Below are 17,225 nucleotides of genomic sequence, written 5' to 3' on the forward strand. Positions count from 1 at the left end.
ATGTGCTTGGCATGCAGGCGTGTGCTGAGCGTGCACATACGCGCTCGGTGCCCGCGCTCCTGCCTGGTGGTGCACAGCGGTGCTCGGCAGCGCACGCACACGCTCAGCAGTGCACGCACACACGTCTGGCAGCGCACACGCGTGCCTGAGGGTGCACACGCGTGCTGAGTGTGCGTGCACACGCGCGGCAGCGCACGCGCAGCCTCACTGTGCACACACATGCTCAGAGACGCCCACACATGCTTAACGGTGCGCACACATCCTCAGCAGCGTGCCTGGTGGTGCGCACGCGTGCTCAGCACGCACACGTGTGTTTTGCATATGAGCGTATGTGCACACGTGTGTGCATGAGTGTGGGTGCATGCGTGCATACATGTCTGCATGTGTGTGTTCATGTGCATGCTTGTGCGCATGTTTTTGTCTGCTCATGTGTACACACGTGTGCACGTGGATGCAGGTACGTGCACATACATGTGTGTGCATGTGGGTGTGCACATGTGCATGTGTGCATATAAGTGCATATACGTGTGCATGTGCTCCTGCACGCATACAGGCATGTGCGTGTGCATCCCTGTGCATGTGAGCATCTGTGTGCACACGCGTGTGCACGCCTGCAGCACGTGGCCGATCCTGCTGTGCACCCCTGCCCACGCTCAGACCCATTAGGGCCCTCGGAGTTGGGTGCTGCTGCACCCTGGGGTGCTGCGGGAGCTGAGGGGGGGTCCCCAAGCTCCCCGGTAACGGGAGAAAACGCGATTATGGGCAAAACCCCGGGGAGCAGCGGCGGGGTTGAGAGGCGGGCACCCACAGGGCTGCCACCCACGGGGGGGGGAGGACGGGGGTCCCACAGCCCCACGGGACCGGGAGGCTGCTGGTGGGACGGAGGGGGGTGTCGCCCGTGCAGGGGTGACCTGCGGAGGGTGCCAGGGGTTCGGGAGGGCACCCTACGTGCCGGCCGCCGAACGGCGGCGCTAGGACCCAGCGCGGCGCCCAAGCAGGGGGCGGGGCGAGGCGGCGGGGGCGGGGCCTGAGGGGAGGCGTGTGGGCCCCGGGTTCGAGCCCGGCTGCCGGCAGTGGTGGAGCGGCCATGGCGCGGCGCGTCGTGTTGTTTGACCTTGGCGGCGTGCTTTTTGGGCCCGGCCTACAGCACTTCCTGGGCTCCTGCGAGCGGGACTGCGCTCTGCCCAGGTACGGCCTAACTAGGCCCGGCCCGGCCCGGCCCGGCCCGGCCCGGCGTTACTTGTCCGCCCGTACCTCGGCGAGTCGCCGCTGGGCTGGAGACACGTAGAGACGAGGCGACAATACTGTGTGTGCGGTCGCCGCCCGCGCGCGGCATGCGCCAGTGGGGCCCCCGTAGCAGGAGGGCAGGGCTGAGTGTGGGGTGCAGGCTGGGGGCCCCCTGTCCTGGACGTGGGGTGCAAGTTGAGGTCCCAGTGTATATATGGGGTGCAGGCTGGCGCCCTCCTGACTCAATGTGGGGTGCACGCGGTGGGGACAGGGGTCCTGTCCTGGATGTGAGGTGCAGTTCAGTGCCCAGAACTAATCCCCAAAGAGGCAGGTTTGACATAGGGGACGTTGGCAGAAGTGGTAAGAAGAGCAAATAATAATTAATCAAGCAGGATAATTAAGCCCAGCGCTGCCCCAGCACTGAGACCCGACACAACTCAGTGCATGAGCCGGAGCTGATGAGCCCCAGAGCGTAGCAGGTCCCACACAGCCCCTCGAGTCCTGGTGAGCCCTTTGCCCTGTTTAATACGGGGTGTTTGGGGGTTAGGACTCCCAAACGGGAGTGGGTCAGGTTCTATCTGTTCACCCAACACATCAGGATTTCCCGGCAGTGCGCAGGCGTTAAAAAAAGCAGGGAGTTAAAAAAAGAATAAAATATTAAATAACTAAATGCTCGAGGACGTGGAGCAGATGGAGCAATAAATTCCCAGATTATCAGGCCATCAAACATTTTTTTGCTTCACTTTTATAGAAAAAAAAAAAGTGACAGCAATTCTGCTGGAACAGGTAAAGCTGCTTTATTTTTAACCGAGCTGCGTTTTTATCGACTCGGAAGAGAGCTTTGTCCAAAAGCCAGTCGCTGTAATCTTGTTTTATTGCCACCCGAGAAGGCCTTTTGTGATCTTGTGATAGGGGCAAATTATTTTCCTTGAGCTACAGCTTACAAAATACCTTGCTCTTTGCATTTTTATTTTATTTATTTATTTTTGTTCCTGGCAAAACTCAACGCTCGTCTATCTGCGGGGCGAAGTAATTGAGCTGCCAGCAGAAATAAATGGGCAGCGATCTCCCGGTCCTGTAATGAAGTGATGCTCCGGTCCCGGGTGATGGAGGAGGGAGCGGGGATGATTTACGCAGTGGTGGGAGCTCCGTATGCCTGGCACGGAGCATCCCCCTCCCCATAGCGCACCCCAACACTCCCCCTGGTATTGGGGTCCCTCCTTGGCTGATCTCTCTCCCTCTGCCTGGCAGGAATTTCTTGCGAAAGGTCATGTTTGCTGGTGACTCCGATAGTCCTTATGCCAAAGCGATGAGGGGACAGATCACCCTGTCCCAGGTGAGCCCTCGGGTACCAGCCGTGGAGCATCACTGGCGGCTCGGATGGGGCTCGGGAAGGCGCCGAGGGGAGCGGGCTGCAGGATGGGCTCTGCTTTACCTTTGAAGGGTCGATTGAATGACTACGTGGGTGTTTTCCAGCTCTTTTCCGAGATGGAAGAGGGCTGCAGGCAACACGCCTCCGCCTCAGGCATCACCCTGCCGCCCACCTTCTCCATCGCCCGAGCCTTCGAGGAGATGGCGGCCAAAGGGACGGTCAATGCTCCCCTTCTGCGGGCAGCGAGGGTGCTGCGGAGGAACGGTGGGTGCCGGTGGGCTTTGGGGCAAGGCGTGATGGGGTAAGGATGCTGCTCCCCGCCCGAGCAGGCGCCACAGGGGTCCCTGCTTGGTCCCACCCTGGGGTCCCTGCTTGGTCCCTCATCGTCATCTGAGCGCTCTCCCGACGCCACGTCTGAGCATCCTTTGATTAGATATTCTGAGCCCTGGTACCAAACCCATCAGACGTGTTATCGCCCAGCCAGCAATGAGCAGGACGCCGTAGCCCTGCGCCCCGTGCCGTGGCCGGTCCATGGGCTCAGTCCTCGGCATCTCCATGTGCCCAAGCTCTGGCTCGGGTCCTGCCTGCGACGGCGGGGCTGAGCCTCTATTCCTGAAAGTACAAACTGGGCATAAGCTCCTGCTGAGCATCCTTTTACCTCCTGCTGGGGTGTCCCGGTCCGGGCAGAGCCTTGGAAAGGGGAGATTGTAGGCTGGGAAGGTCTGAGAAACAGGGCTGGGGAAGGGAGGTGAAATCAAACGCTTGCAGGAGAGCTGGAGTGGGAAAACCAGTGCTCCCCACTCTGCCCTTCCCTAGGATTGAAGACTTGCGTCCTCACCAACAACTGGGTGGACGACAGCGCCGGGCGGCTCTTCACGGCCACGCTGATGAACCTGCTGCACCGCCACTTCGACCTGGTGATCGAGTCCTGCCGGCTCGGAGCGCAGAAGCCAGATCCTGAGATCTACGCCTACGCCCTGGACGCACTGCGGGCGAAGCCGCAGGAGGTACGGCCGTCACCCTAAAACCAGGGCACGGGGCGGGGGTGGGGTGTCTTTCCAAGCACCCAAAGTCCTTGGCCAAACCCAGCGGCCACCCTTCCCCGGGGTGCTGAGCCCGGTTCTCACCGGTGTATCTCCAGGTCATCCTCCTGGACGACATCGGGGAGAACCTGAAGCCGGCCCAGGAGATGGGCATGGCCACCATCCTCGTCAGGGACACCGAAACCGTCCTGAAGGAGCTGGAGGAGCTCTCGGGTGTCCAGGCACGTAGTGGTGGCTGGGATCCTCTCTGTCCCCTGCTCTGCTGGAGGTCCTGGAGCAGTTCTGCAGAGCCAGGAGGGATGGGCTCGGGCTTCTGGGTCTCGCGGTGCTGGTGCAGGACTTGCAGGCGGCTTTGGAAACAAATGGGATGGGGGTTGTGATCCCCTGCAAGCCCTTCCCACCCCCCGATAACCTCATCCCCTGGACCTGCTGAGCTGTGTCCGTCTCAAACACGTGGATGGTGGGATGGCGGGATGTCCCGTGGAGCTCCAGGCTCGCTCAGGAGCTCACCCTGTGCTCCTCACCCAGCTTCTCACCCAAGAAGAGCCGCTTCCGACTGCGTGCGATCCATCCGACGTGACCCACGGATACGTCCCCATCCGGGTAGGGCGGAGGGGACTGCCTTGGTGACAGGCTGTCACCGGGCTTGGAAGGGCTTGAGGGGGGGGATCAAGTGTCCTGGGGAGGCTGCTGAGCCTCGTGGAAGGATGTGCCAGCCAAGGGGTGGCTTGTTGAGTTGTGTACCCTCCTGCGGGGGCTGCTCTGGGTGGGGGATGCTGAGCCACCCCGTCACTGAGGTCGTCTCCATCCACCCCAGAGGCCAAAATGTGCTTGTGTGGCTCCGAGATGCTGGGCTGGAGGGGGTGGGGGGGCGAAGCCATGCCACCCGCAGCCGGCGAGGGCTCTCCGTCCCTTCCAGCCTGGCGTCCAGCTGCACTTCGTGGAGATGGGGCACGGCCCCGTCATCTGCCTCTGCCACGGCTTCCCCGAGTCCTGGCTCTCCTGGCGCTACCAGGTGATGGAGGAGACGGGGAGGAGGGTGGACCATGGCGGCTGGCGGTGGGATGCTGGAGCGCGATGGAGGGGGTGCATGAACACCACTCCCGGGGGCGGGGAGGGTCCCGGGGCTGTCCCACCCACCCTGAGGGACACAGGACACAGCCCAGGAGTGTTCCTCACCCTCCAGCCTCACCAGCGTCTGCCCTTCTGCGGACATCTCTGGGCTCGGCCAACAGATGCTTGGGTGGGCAGATGCAGGATGGGTGGTGGTGAGGGGGAGCCTGGGGGTCTCTGTGTCCTTCGGAGGCTGCTGCTTTCCCTCCTAGATCCCAGCTTTGGCTGATGCCGGCTTCAGGGTGATTGCTCTGGAGATGAAGGGCTACGGAGAGTCCACGGCCCCGTCAGGTGAGCTGGGCTTGCTGGGACGTGGTGGGGACGGGGTGGGGGGCCCACAGGGCTGGAGGTGCCAAGGCCAAGGCCAAGACCCCCGGAGGGGATGGGTGGAGGAGTCTTCTCCTGGGAGGGTGGAAGCTGTCACGCTCCTCCTGCAGCCCCAGCACCTCAGGTGCAAAATACATCCTTAGAAACCTGTGGATGTTAAAGTGATGGTGATTATGTTTTTCATGCAGATGTAAAAGAATACACCCAGGAGCAGATATGCAAGGTGAGGAGCTGCAGGGTGCGGACGTGGGTGGGATGGGTGCGGCCTGGAGGGTGGTGGGGGCTGGTAGGGCATGGCCCCGGGCAGGATCTGACCCCTTCTCTCCTCCCTTCCCCAGGACCTGGCGGTTTTCCTGGACAAACTGGTGAGGAGCCCGCTGCAGTGGGTCCCTCCTTGGCAAGGTTTGGGCGCGTGTCCCCCACAGCTGCCCTTCGCCTCTTCCTTCCCATGCAGGGACAGCTGAGCTCCCCGGTAACTTTGGTCCAAATCCCTCGGGGTAGCACAAGCCCTGTCTTTGTGTTCCGCATGGATGGGATTCTAGGGATGGGGAGGTTCATACAACCCATTGCCAGTGGGGAGAACCCATCCCTAGGAGGGTTTCCAGCTCTGCATCACCTTCTCCTGGACCTTGTGTCCTTAAACCCTGACTGGAGCAGCTCCCAGGAGGCTGGGGTGCCCAGGGGACCCACGCTGCCCCTTGGCACGGCTCGAATCCGGTGTCATCCTGGCATCTGAGCTACTTGGGTTTGGGAGCTCCGGGTTTAATTCCCATCCTGGTGAGGGGATGGCGTTGATTTCTGCGCCTTTTAAAAGAGATGAAGCGGAGGGGAAGAAGGCACAGCCCGCAAATGCCAACATCTCCAGGGCTTTTTCGTTGCGAAATGGCTTCTGGTGGGCGAGTCTTTCAGAAAGCACAGTGGTAAACAAAAAAAAAAGAAGCAAAGGGTAAAAGAAATGAGAAACAAAGGGTAAAAAAAAGCCCTTGGGGTTTTGCAAGGGCTTCCTGTGCAAGGGGCGGTGGTGGTTTTGTGCCGGCGTGGGAGCAGCAATGGGTTTTCGGGAGGGGACCAAGCCGGGCGTCAAGGGGGCCGCGGCTCCGGTTTGGTGCTGAGCAGGCGCAGATAAATCACCGTGATTTTATTGCTGGGTGTCATAAATTGAGACCACAATGGATCATAATCCAATTAGAATTTTATTAATTGTAGCAAGTAGAATATGAGCAAATACAGCGCTGGACGGCAGGGGAGTCTGCGCTCCGCCAACTGCCGTACTGAGCAGTTCAAACAGTCTCTCTTTATACATCTTTACTTCCATGTTCAATGAGATAGTGGAGGTACTTTTCACATGCTTCAGTTGTTGTTAGGGGGTCGTTTCCTGCTTCCTGGTGATATGGGGTTGCTTGTCTTATCTCTGTCGATAAGTTTGGACATCTGATGGTTATCTTGCATAAGCACGCCTGGGAGGTATTCTTCGCATGCTTTACACCGAGCTTAACATAAGTCTTAATAAACAATACCTTAGTTCAGTTTCTCACAATCCCCCCTTTTTCTTTTTATCCTATTATTGTTTATTAGACACTACTTTCATTTTCGGCACTGCAGGCAAATCTTCTTCCACAATTCCGACATTTATCATAACACTCACAAGGTAATATCTCACAATTACAATCATAGTTCTTATGTGGCATAATGCATTCACAACAATCGTCATCTTCATTAATAGATACACTCTTATATTTTGCTTCAGACCTTGTAGTCAAAATAAGCAATTTAGCTGGGTCAAACCGTTCTTTAATAAAATGTAAAATACAGCGTAATATACAAGGTCCAAATATAAGTCCCAGAATCAACATAATAAGCGGTCCTGCTAAAGCAGACAACAAAGTGGTTAGCCAAGGTGAAACATTAAACCAGCTTTCATACCATAACTTGCCCGCTTCACGATCTTTTTTACGTTGTTCTAACCTTTTCCGGAGTTCAGACATGGTGTCTTGGACTACTCCCGTATGGTCAGCAAACGAACAACATTCTTCATTGAGAGCTACGCATAACCCTCCTTCCTTTAAGAACAATAGGTCTAATCCTCTCCTATTTTGCAGCACCACTTCTGATAAAGATTTTACTGAAGTGGCTAAATTTTGAATAGATTGCTCTATTTTTGCTAAATCCTCATCTACAGCCATCTGCAAATTTTGCAACTCCTGACCTTTTACCAGGGAGGCTATGCCTGTACTTGCTCCAACTCCACCCGCTATCAGCAGTGTAGCTAGGGTTACTGCCGTAATTGGCTCTCGTTTTTGTCTATTCAGGTTTCCTTCAAAGTGGCGTAGCACCTCCTCAGAGGTGTGATAGATTAGGCGAGGAACAATAATCACCTGTATGCAAAACTGAGATTCATTAAACACGTTCAAGGATAGGCAAGGCGTTATTCCGATGTCTGAACAAACCCATTTAGCTCCTGGTGTCGGGATAGCCCATTTGTCCTTTTTATTTTTGTGTTTCTCTATATTGGTGTTAGTAACTGTTCGGCTGCACAAAGGCTGATACTTTTCGGGCACTGTGCCTATACATTTTCCCTGACCCGTTACTAATTGAATAGTAATTCCTTGCGTATGATTCTTCTGGTCATCCCATTGACATTCTTGTGGGTTTAAACCATTAGACCATCGAATCATACCTGGTTTTCCAACTGCCTCAAAATATGGTGGTCTAATATTATAACATAACCAGCATTCTTCAGTTAAATTTGGTTTGCTTTCATTAAGGGCACGATAAGAGGCTTGCATTAGATTCCATAAGGGGTCCTTGGGTTCTGACAACTCTAGATCTCTGGATAAAGAGAATTCAGTCACAGCATCATTAGTTGTTTTCGAAGGAGAGCCTGAGGAAGGGGTTATGACAATTACGGGGGCCATCTTTTCTTCAGAGGAAGTGAGCGGATTCAGGACCAGATTTGGTCCTATTGGCAAAGGATCGTGGGGCATCGGTTTCTTCATAATTTGAAAAATACCCCCTCTATCTACACCTTGTTCGTAATATCTAATTCCCCAAAATTTTCCTACAAGCCAGAAGTCCTGACTAGGATCTTTTATGGTTATATTAATGCCTGTACATCCAATATCTTTATGATTACATGTACCATTATAGTAACTATCTGTGTAGCTCCAATTTCTCTTTTGACATATTTGTGGTGACCATTTGATTTCTAGATTTTGATCTCCAGATGCAGACCATTCAGAGGCCCATGTTTCGCATCCCCAGTATGCACAATAATAATGGTCTGGACGATTACAGTATGATTTACCAGGGTTCGATGCTGGGCATATATAAATTGGCTTGCAATTCTTATCCATTTCTCCATCGATTAAGTAACGCAAACTTATATTGAAACTAACTGTTCCCCCCTCCATAATTTGTGCTTGGATTGGCTTATTTGGATATTGTATGTTTGTTATTGTCCAATTCATGGGTTCATGAGGGTTTCCTTTTCCATTTGTTTGGGCTATTATCGATAATAAAACTAACGATATACCAGGAAAAAGGGTGTCTGTCAATTTTTCCAATTTAAGTACACTTTTACCAGTCTTGGGGAAGTTCGACCATAGCTGCTCTTGCGCCTCATTGTTCTGGTTCTTTTCTCCACAGTTTGTTCCTCCTCTGCCTCGCCCGTCGACTCGGTTGCTTCGAGCCACGGGGTGTACCATCTTCTTGGCAGCAAGGGAAATCTTCAGGAGAACAGCTGTTTCAGGCTTTCTGCCTGTTTATATAGGCCTCCCACTTTGCAGCTTTAACTAATGAGACTAAGCAAGACACAGCTAGTACTTCCCTTCTGCACTTTGTAGCCAAAATTTCAACCACAAAGGGGATTGATTCGTTGGAATGGTAACAATAATACTAAGGGTTTATTCCTTTGGCAAAACTTTCCACCATTCATGGGATCCTCGAATAATTTCTTGTTCCGACTCTAATTGTTTTTAATTTCCACTCAGTGAGAGTTCTTTGGATTTTCCAACACTGTGTGCAAACTCCTATCGGAGGGTATCCATATTCACAGTGTGTCCACCATTTATCCTGGCATACCTTACACTTGCAACGAGCAAATGGATAACAATCGCAGTTCAAATGATTGCATCTAATTTGTATATCTAAAGTGCTTATTAGCTTTTCCTCTATATTCAATATTGTGTTACTACATAAGTTTAGCAATTTCCTTCAACACACTTCGTACGCTTCCATATATAATAGATTAAAAAAGATAATTATAGCAAATATAAACAGCAATATACACTTTATACCAAAAGGTAATGCGGCAAAATAATCAACTAAAGTTCTTATCATTACGTTATCTTTTCAGAGTTATCTTGGTGTCACCTGGAGTACTGATTACTTTCCAGTGGGGTCTCGTCACTGGGCCTTTAATGCGACTAGCATGAGTCCATCCACGCTCAGCAGTCCGGACAGCTGTTTCATCTTGTTCCTTAGCTCCCATTTGTTCTAGTTTTTCCTTTTCTGCAGACTCAAAACTCAAATTATTACTAACAGGTACTTGTTGCATAGTCAAAATCGTACTATAATTGCCTGCTACTCGTTTTGCTTCTGTATCAGCTGCATTATTTCCTCTAACTTGATAACTCGTGCCTCGCTGGTGTCCCTTTATATGTACAACTGCTATTTTATTTGGTATTTTCAATGCCCCCAGAACTCGCCGAATTAATTCTGGGTGTATCAGTTCTTTTCCCTGTGAGTTAACAAATCCTCTCTCCTCCCATATTTTCCCAAAGGTATGTACTACTCCGAACGCATAGCGTGAGTCTGTATGTATAGTTCCATCCTTTCCCTTCAGTGACACTAAGGCTTTCCACAATGCGTACAGCTCACAGGCTTGAGCCGACCAGCTGGCACTCAGGGGGCCCGATTCTATTGTCTTAAATTCTCCTTTTGCCCCAATTACTTGTACTTTTTCAGGGGAAACTTTACATCCCTCAGGTATTTGCCTAATAGTCGATTTCTCAGCCCCAGTGTCTACTAAAAAGGTGAACTCTTGTTTATGGGGACCTATTTTTAATTTTATCAAGGGCTCATGATGACTCCGGTCCCCTAAGATATAGAGCCCCTGACTCTCCTATTCCATTTTTAATATTTCCTCATCCCTGATCCTTTCTCTGCAATTCGTCTTTATATGTCCCTTCTTTCCACAGTAAAAACAACATCTCTGTTCCTTCTTTACTACCACGTTCCCTTGTTTCGTTCCAGCAGATCTGTGTTCACCAGTCCGCCCTTTGCGATCCTCTCTGACTGCTGCTACCATCATTTTTACTTGTCGCTTGCTGCTCTCTTCTTCCCGCCTTACGTAGACTTTCTGAGCTTCCCTCAATAATTCATCCAACCCTCTATTCTGCCAGTCCTCTAACTTTTCAATCTTCTTTCTGATATCTTCCCATGATTTTGCCACAAACTGAGTTTTGAGGAGCGCTTGCCCTAAAGGGTCGTCTGGATTTACCCCAGAATACAGCTGAAGGGCTTTCCTCAGTCGTTCCAGCCACTCAGTAGGGCTCTCATCTTTCTTTTGTATTTCATTAAATGCTTTATTGATATTCTGGCCACGGGGTACTGCTTCTCTAATCCCTTGAATTACTATAGTTCTCAGGTCCTGCATATGAGTTCTATGCACCGGATCCTGATTATCCCAATTAGGTCTTTGGAGTGGCCATTTAATATCTGCTTGGGGTCCCTGGGCATGCTGAGCATTCCACAGTCTCATTCCTGCTCGTCTAATCATATCTCTTTCCTCGGTAGTAAATAATTGACCAAGGATAGATTGCATCTCATCTCAAGTATAAAGGTTTGGTCCCAAAAATTGATCTAATCTTTCTGCCACTCCGAGTGGGTCTTCAATTAGGTTTCCCATCTCGGTTCTTTTAAAATCTCGTAGGTCAGCCGAACTTAGGGGCACAAAAATATATCCAATCACAGGTTGGGGTCCCCCCATGGGCATTTCCCTTAAAGGATACATCTGAGCTGCCCCTTTTTGACTCCTAGTTACGCGTCTAGGAGGAGGGGGAGACCCTTGTTCCGATTCTGGTGGGGGAGTGGGCACTCTGGGGACCTCTGAAGGGGCTGCAGGAGCAGGAGGAGAAATATAAGGAGGGGGGGTTAGAAGGGTTTCGTCTAACTCTTCCTTCTTTTTCTTTTGTTCAGTTTTTACTTCATTCAGTGGATAAAGTCTAGCTCTCGGTCTTTCTAGCCACACTTCCGCATACTGACTCTCTTCTGGGTTAAGGGGTTTTTTTATTGTTAACCCAGAGGTTTAATTGTTGTCTGACCCAATCCTCTTCTGACCCATAGACTGGCCAAACGACATCTTTAGAAATCTTCTTCCCTCCCCATATCCTAGTACAATATTTTATCATTTTCTGTTTATCTTTCCCTAGGGTTCCAGGGAAATATCTCCAATTGTCTAGGATATATGCCAGAGGGGTATTCTTAGGTACAGTGGGTACCTTTCCCATGGGAGTCGAAGGCTTGCTGCCCTTCGCCCCCATCTTCTGGAATATCCACAAGCGCGCACTCACTCGTTCCCCTTGTTCCTGGCCCAGTCCCTCGCGGGAGATGGGAAACGCAGTACTTAAGGGTCCGCACTCGCCTGGTTCAATATAGCGAACCTCTCACTCGTTATATTCCAGGAAACCCAATCCCGCCCGAACGGCAAACCCGCGAACAAATTCGCCATATACTTACGCGCCCTGCGTCTTCGTCCGGACTCCCGTGCACAGAATTTTTATGGGATTTTACCGGTTTCTCCTTTGCTCATCATTCTAGAATTTAGGTTCGTCGGTAAGGTTGAGGTAAGCTGTCGGTCGCGGGGCCGCGGATTGCCGCGGGGCGCCTCCCCGGAGGACAGAAGCTCACCGTTCCTTATCCGAGTCACGGCACCAAATTGTCATAAATTGAGACCACAATGGATCATAATCCAATTAGAATTTTATTAATTGTAGCAAGTAGAATATGAGCAAATACAGCGCTGGACGGCAGGGGAGTCTGCGCTCCGCCAACTGCCGCACTGAGCAGTTCAAACAGTCTCTCTTTATACATCTTTACTTCCATGTTCAATGAGATAGTGGAGGTACTTTTCACATGCTTCAGTTGTTGTTAGGGGGTCGTTTCCTGCTTCCTGGTGATATGGGGTTGCTTGTCTTATCTCTGTCGATAAGTTTGGACATCTGATGGTTATCTTGCATAAGCACGCCTGGGAGGTATTCTTCGCATGCTTTACACCGAGCTTAACATAAGTCTTAATAAACAATACCTTAGTTCAGTTTCTCACACTGGGGAATTGCCTTTGTGCTGGATTAATAATGATAAGGAAAATAGATAAAGAGGTGCCCGCTGAAAGAGCCTGGCAAGTGGGTTGGCCCCCGGTTTGCTTCAGGGTGGGCTTGGTAGATGGGATGCGAGGTCGTGGCATCCCATACGGATGGGACGTTGGTTTTCCCTGCTCCTCCGCTACCGTCGGGGCCCACACTGCTCCCCTCCCCCCTGGGAGGCTCCTTCTCCTTCCCCTGGGACCACCTGGGGGGTGTTTGGGGAGGATAAATGTCTTCCTGAAGCTTCACGTGTTGTTTGAGCCCGTATCTGGGAGGCAGAAGATGCAGAGCGGTCCAGGAGCCGGTGGGATGAAACCCATCCGCACCGGGGGGACCCGCTCAGCCCCACATCGAGGGTGGGAGCTGCCGGGAACCCCCCCAAACCCTCTGCTCCCCCTTGGGGGGGGTCTCAGACGCTGGGTCTCACGTCATCGGATGGCAGCGAGCAGAGCTCGCGGCACGGAGTCATCCCCGAGCTGCATCTGCCAAGAGGGAATTTTAATTACGCTTCTAAATATCAGCTAATTAGGAACGGGCTGCTACATTGTCAGGAGCGTGGGTTTTAATTGGATTTATTTGTAGGTGCCCAGAGGGGTCAGGAAAAAGGAATGGAGCAGGGGGGGAACTGTGAGCTCGGTGTGCCGGGCTCCGGGCAGGATCCAGCCAGCCCTGGCGGGTGCTCTGAGCCCCTCCGCAGAGGGGCTGGGGATTTATTCAGCTGCCCTGATACCGACACGTTCCCCGTGCGATGGCAGCCGTGGGGGGGACCCGTATGGGTGATCCCAGGGGATGAGCAGCCTCCAGGCGTGTTTTTTGGCAGATAATATCAAACCTGTTTCCTCTGGAGGACCCAGGTTTAATTAAGTTGGAGCAAATTGCGCTGGGTGATCAGGTAACGCTTGTTCCTTGGGGAAAAAACATGAAAAAGGGGGGGAATAAAGGAAAATATCACTGTTCTCTGATCCCTTTGCTGCTTCGGAGGAAGGTAAATCTCGTGTCTCCCCTGCTGCTCGCTCTTGGGTGCTGCTTTTGGGGAGGATTTTGAGGTGCTTGCCGGGGCGCGGCTGCAGGGGCTCGCTCACGGCCCCGCTCCCCGCAGGGCATCCCGCAGGCGGTGCTGATCGGCCACGACTGGGGCGGCGCCGTGGTCTGGAACATGGCTCTTTTCTACCCAGAGAGGGTGAGGTGGGTCCGTGCCACACGCGTGGTTCCGTGGGGATGGGTCCTACCCACCCCCCAGCCAGGTCCCTGCAGTGACCCCTGATCCTGCCCTCTCCATCCCCCCCCGCCACACACCCCAATGTCTTGGCTCATGCTGGGCACCCCAAATCCACGTGCGATGCTGACTCTGCCCTCCCCGTGATGTTCCAGAGCTGTGGCCTCGCTGAACACCCCGTACCGACCCGCCGACCCCACTGTGGACATCGTGGAGAAGATGAAAACCTATCCTACCTTTGATTACCAGTTCTACTTCCAGGAGCCGGTGAGTCCAGGACCACAATTTTTATCCCCCACCCCATTTTTGGGGCTTAAACCGCCCCCGGTATAGGGACATGCCCACATCAGGGTCCCCAGCTCGTGGCTGGGCATCGCCTGCCCCATAGCCAGGGTGCCACGCCGTGGGGCTCTCGCTGTCACTCCAGCTGTAAATGGCTTGTGGTTCCCCTGCCAGACCTTGTTCCTGTCCTGAACTCTGAAAAAAACCATCCCCAGCCTCCACCCGGGCCCCAGCGGGTGGCAGGATCTGGCCCCAGGGTGGGTCGGGTCCCTGGCGTGGGTTGGCTTCACCAGCCAACCTCCCTTCCCCTTGCAGGGTGTCGCAGAAGCGGAGCTCGAGAAGGACATCGGCCGGACCCTGAAGGTCCTGATCCGCTCCACGCACCAGGGGGTAGGTGTGGGGCTGAAGGTGGGCCTGGGTAGGAGCAGAGGGCTTTCCAGCCTGCCTGTGGCCAGCTTGTGGCACCCTCTCCCCTTCTGCCTCGCCCATGCCAGGAGCCAAAAGCTTCAGGAATGGCTTAGCAGGGGCCCACAGTGGTCCTCAGGCACATCCCAGTCCATGGCTGCCATCCTTTTGCTGCCTGTCTGCAGTAAAGTCTGCATTCAGTCAGCCATCAGTAGGGACCAGAGTGAACACATCCTTGTGAGCAGTGGCACAGGGCCCGCAGCTCTTTAGGACTCAAAGTTGACGCTGATAGGGATTGAGAAGACCTCTGTAAAGCTGTGGTGCCTGGGAAGAGACAGTCCCGCACCGGGAACGGCAGATTTGCAGGGTGACTGTCTTGGCATGGCCTGGCAGAGCCTCCTGCTCCCCCTCTGCACTCGCAGTGCCAGTGCCGCTCGCTTCCTTAATCCCTGCTCATGTTAACGTCTCGCTTCAGGGTGAAAAACCTTTGTGGTTTAAATTAACGGCGCCCTGGGAGCACGTGGGAGGCCGTGCGGCATCCTCCTGCCTGCCAGGCCTCCTGCTCCCGGATCCGCAGCCCGGGGCTGCACAGTTGGATCCCGCATCCCTCGGGATGCAGCGATGCTCCGTGTCAGCTCCTGGATCCGCAGCCCAGGGCTGCACGGTCGGATCCCGCATCCCTCGGGATGCAGCGATGCTCCGTGTCGGCTCCCAGATCCACAGCCCGGGGCTGCACGGTCGGATCCCGCATCCCTCGGGATGCAGCGATGCTCCGTGTCGGCTCCCAGATCCGCAGCCCGGGGCTGCACGGTCGGATCCTGCGTCCCTCGGGATGCAGCGATGCTCCGTGTCAGCTCCCGGATCCGCAGCCCGGGGCTGCACGGTCGGATCCCGCATTCCTCGGGATGCAGCGATGCTCCGTGTCGGCTCCCGGATCCGCAGCCCGGGGCTGCACGGTCGGATCCCGCATCCCTCGGGATGCAGCGATGCTCCGTGTCGGCTCCCGGATCCACAGCCCGGGGCTGCACGGTCGGATCCCGCATTCCTCGGGATGCAGCGATGCTCCGTGTCGGCTCCCGGATCCGCAGCCCGGGGCTGCACAGTCGGATCCCGCATCCCTCGGGATGCAGCGGTGCTCAATGCTGGCTCCTGGCGAGGAAGGGCATGGAGCCCCCAGTCTTCCTAGCAGCCACAGGGAGCCCCTCAGGTTGGGTTCCCCCCCAGGCGCGCTGCCACCCCCCCGCCAGCCCCCCATCCCCTCTCTCCGCAGGACCGCCTGCCCTTCGCGCTCAACTTCCACCGGGTCCAGGAGCGAGGTAACGGGGGGGAGACCTCGCTGCGGGGTGGGGATGCCGCGGGTGGGAGATGGCAGCAGTGCTGTGCCTCTCGTTGCAGGGGGGCTGCTGGTGGGCTTCCCAGAAAACCCCCCCGCCAGCCAGATCCTGAACGGCCCCGAGCTGCAGTACTACATCCAGCGCTTCGAGAAATCTGGCTTCAGGTAGGGGCAGGAGCCCGGGGTGCCCCCCCTGCAGAAGGGAGACCCCCAAACTCACCAAGGCCTCGCTTAATACCCCAAAAAGGGCAAGGCTGGGGGGTGGGGAGGCTGCTTTCTCCTTGCAGGCTCTTCCCGTGCCGGCTTTGCCGTGGGCAGGGGGATGGACCCCGTGGCGGAGTCCCAGCATCTCCACCCCATTCCCCTCTCTCCCAGTGGCCCCTTGAACTGGTACCGCAACATGCGACCCAACTGGCGCTGGGCACTCTCTGCCAAGGACAGGAAGGTGGGGACTGATCCCGTCCCACGGGGGGGATTTGCAGACCCAGCACCTTCCCCACCTTGTCACCCGTGTCCCCTATAGATCATGATGCCAGCACTGATGGTCACAGCCGGGAAGGACGTGGTGCTGCATCCCAGCATGAGCAGGGGCATGGAGGAGTGGGTAAGCCGGCATGGTCCCGTCCCACGCCAGCCCTGTGCTCGCCCGGGACCGGCGTGCACCGAAGCCATCCCGCTTCCATAATATCCCGCCATGGGAGAGCCGCGGGGCAGATCCATCCTGCTGAGATGGGCTGGGTTTGGCCCAGATATGGGGACATCACTTGATGAAGGGGGACGGGCTGATACGGGGAGAGGGGGGCGTTTGCCATGTGCAGCAGGCAGGAGGGGATTTGCTCTTGTCAAAGGGAAGAGCTGGGGATGGAGGGGCAGCCCTGGGCGGGCTCTACTGGTGCCGAACGTGCTGGGTGCTGGCACGAACCAACCCCTCTCCGCTCTTGCGTCCCTCCCTAGATCCCGCAGCTGTGCCGGCAGCACATCGAGGAGTGCGGGCACTGGACCCAGATGGAGAGGTACCGGTATCATGCCTGGCATGCACGGCCTCGCTCCATCGGAGCCGGGCTCCCCCATCTCCCCGGGGGTGCCGGATCCCACCCCAGCTCTGTCCCATCCTCCCAGGCCAGCGGCGCTGAACAGGATCCTGGTGGAGTGGCTGGAGGGGCTCCCCCCCGACACCTCCCTGCCCAAGATCTGCAGGCTGTGAGCGGGTCTGGCAGGCAGAGCCCTGCCCCGTGCCGTCCCCCATCCCCGGGGTGATTTTCCCTTTTAGGGTTTGATTTTTACCTTTAGAGTCTGATTTGTGGTTTTGGGGGGTTGATGGGTAGAAGTGATGGGTGAGCCGAGGCTGGGAGGAGGGTGGCACAGAGCATCGCTCCCGCTTTGTGCAGCTAAAAGGGTCCCGGTGAGCTCTTGTGGGGGTCTCGGGGTGCTGGGAGATGGTTTGGGGCTGGACCCATCCTCGTGCCATGGCAGGGGCTGCACTGGGGCTGTAACATGAAGAAATAAAGCACGAAGTGACCCAAGCACCTCGGCTGTCCCCGTG

General features: G+C 55.0%; 1 protein-coding gene across 1 annotated transcript; it reads left to right on the forward strand.

Moving 5' to 3' along the window:
* Positions 1-1,035: 1,035 nt before the first annotated feature.
* On the forward strand, positions 1,036-16,973 carry EPHX2 (epoxide hydrolase 2). The gene is made up of 19 exons (XM_064448369.1): positions 1,036-1,188; positions 2,479-2,563; positions 2,704-2,863; positions 3,416-3,606; positions 3,741-3,863; positions 4,171-4,245; positions 4,562-4,657; positions 4,968-5,046; positions 5,271-5,305; positions 5,421-5,447; positions 13,546-13,631; positions 13,818-13,929; positions 14,260-14,334; positions 15,620-15,665; positions 15,745-15,847; positions 16,058-16,127; positions 16,206-16,286; positions 16,637-16,695; positions 16,802-16,973. Exons 1-19 carry the CDS (start codon positions 1,088-1,090, stop codon positions 16,884-16,886), a joined length of 1,689 nt encoding a protein of 562 aa, XP_064304439.1. The 5' UTR covers positions 1,036-1,087; the 3' UTR covers positions 16,887-16,973.
* Positions 16,974-17,225: the final 252 nt, after the last annotated feature.

Source organism: Phalacrocorax carbo, chromosome 3, assembly GCF_963921805.1.
Source record: "Phalacrocorax carbo chromosome 3, bPhaCar2.1, whole genome shotgun sequence".
NCBI lineage: Eukaryota > Metazoa > Chordata > Aves > Suliformes > Phalacrocoracidae > Phalacrocorax > Phalacrocorax carbo.

Excerpts from the sequence above, each read along its gene's own strand:
- EPHX2 (XM_064448369.1), top strand. The coding sequence starts at position 1,088 with ATGGCGCGGCGCGTCGTGTTGTTTGACCTTGGCGGCGTGCTTTTTGGG. Across the intron at positions 4,246-4,561 it reads ACGGATACGTCCCCATCCGG|CCTGGCGTCCAGCTGCACTT; the intron begins GTAGGGCGGAGG and ends CGTCCCTTCCAG. Across the intron at positions 13,632-13,817 it reads TTCTACCCAGAGAGGGTGAG|AGCTGTGGCCTCGCTGAACA; the intron begins GTGGGTCCGTGC and ends GTGATGTTCCAG.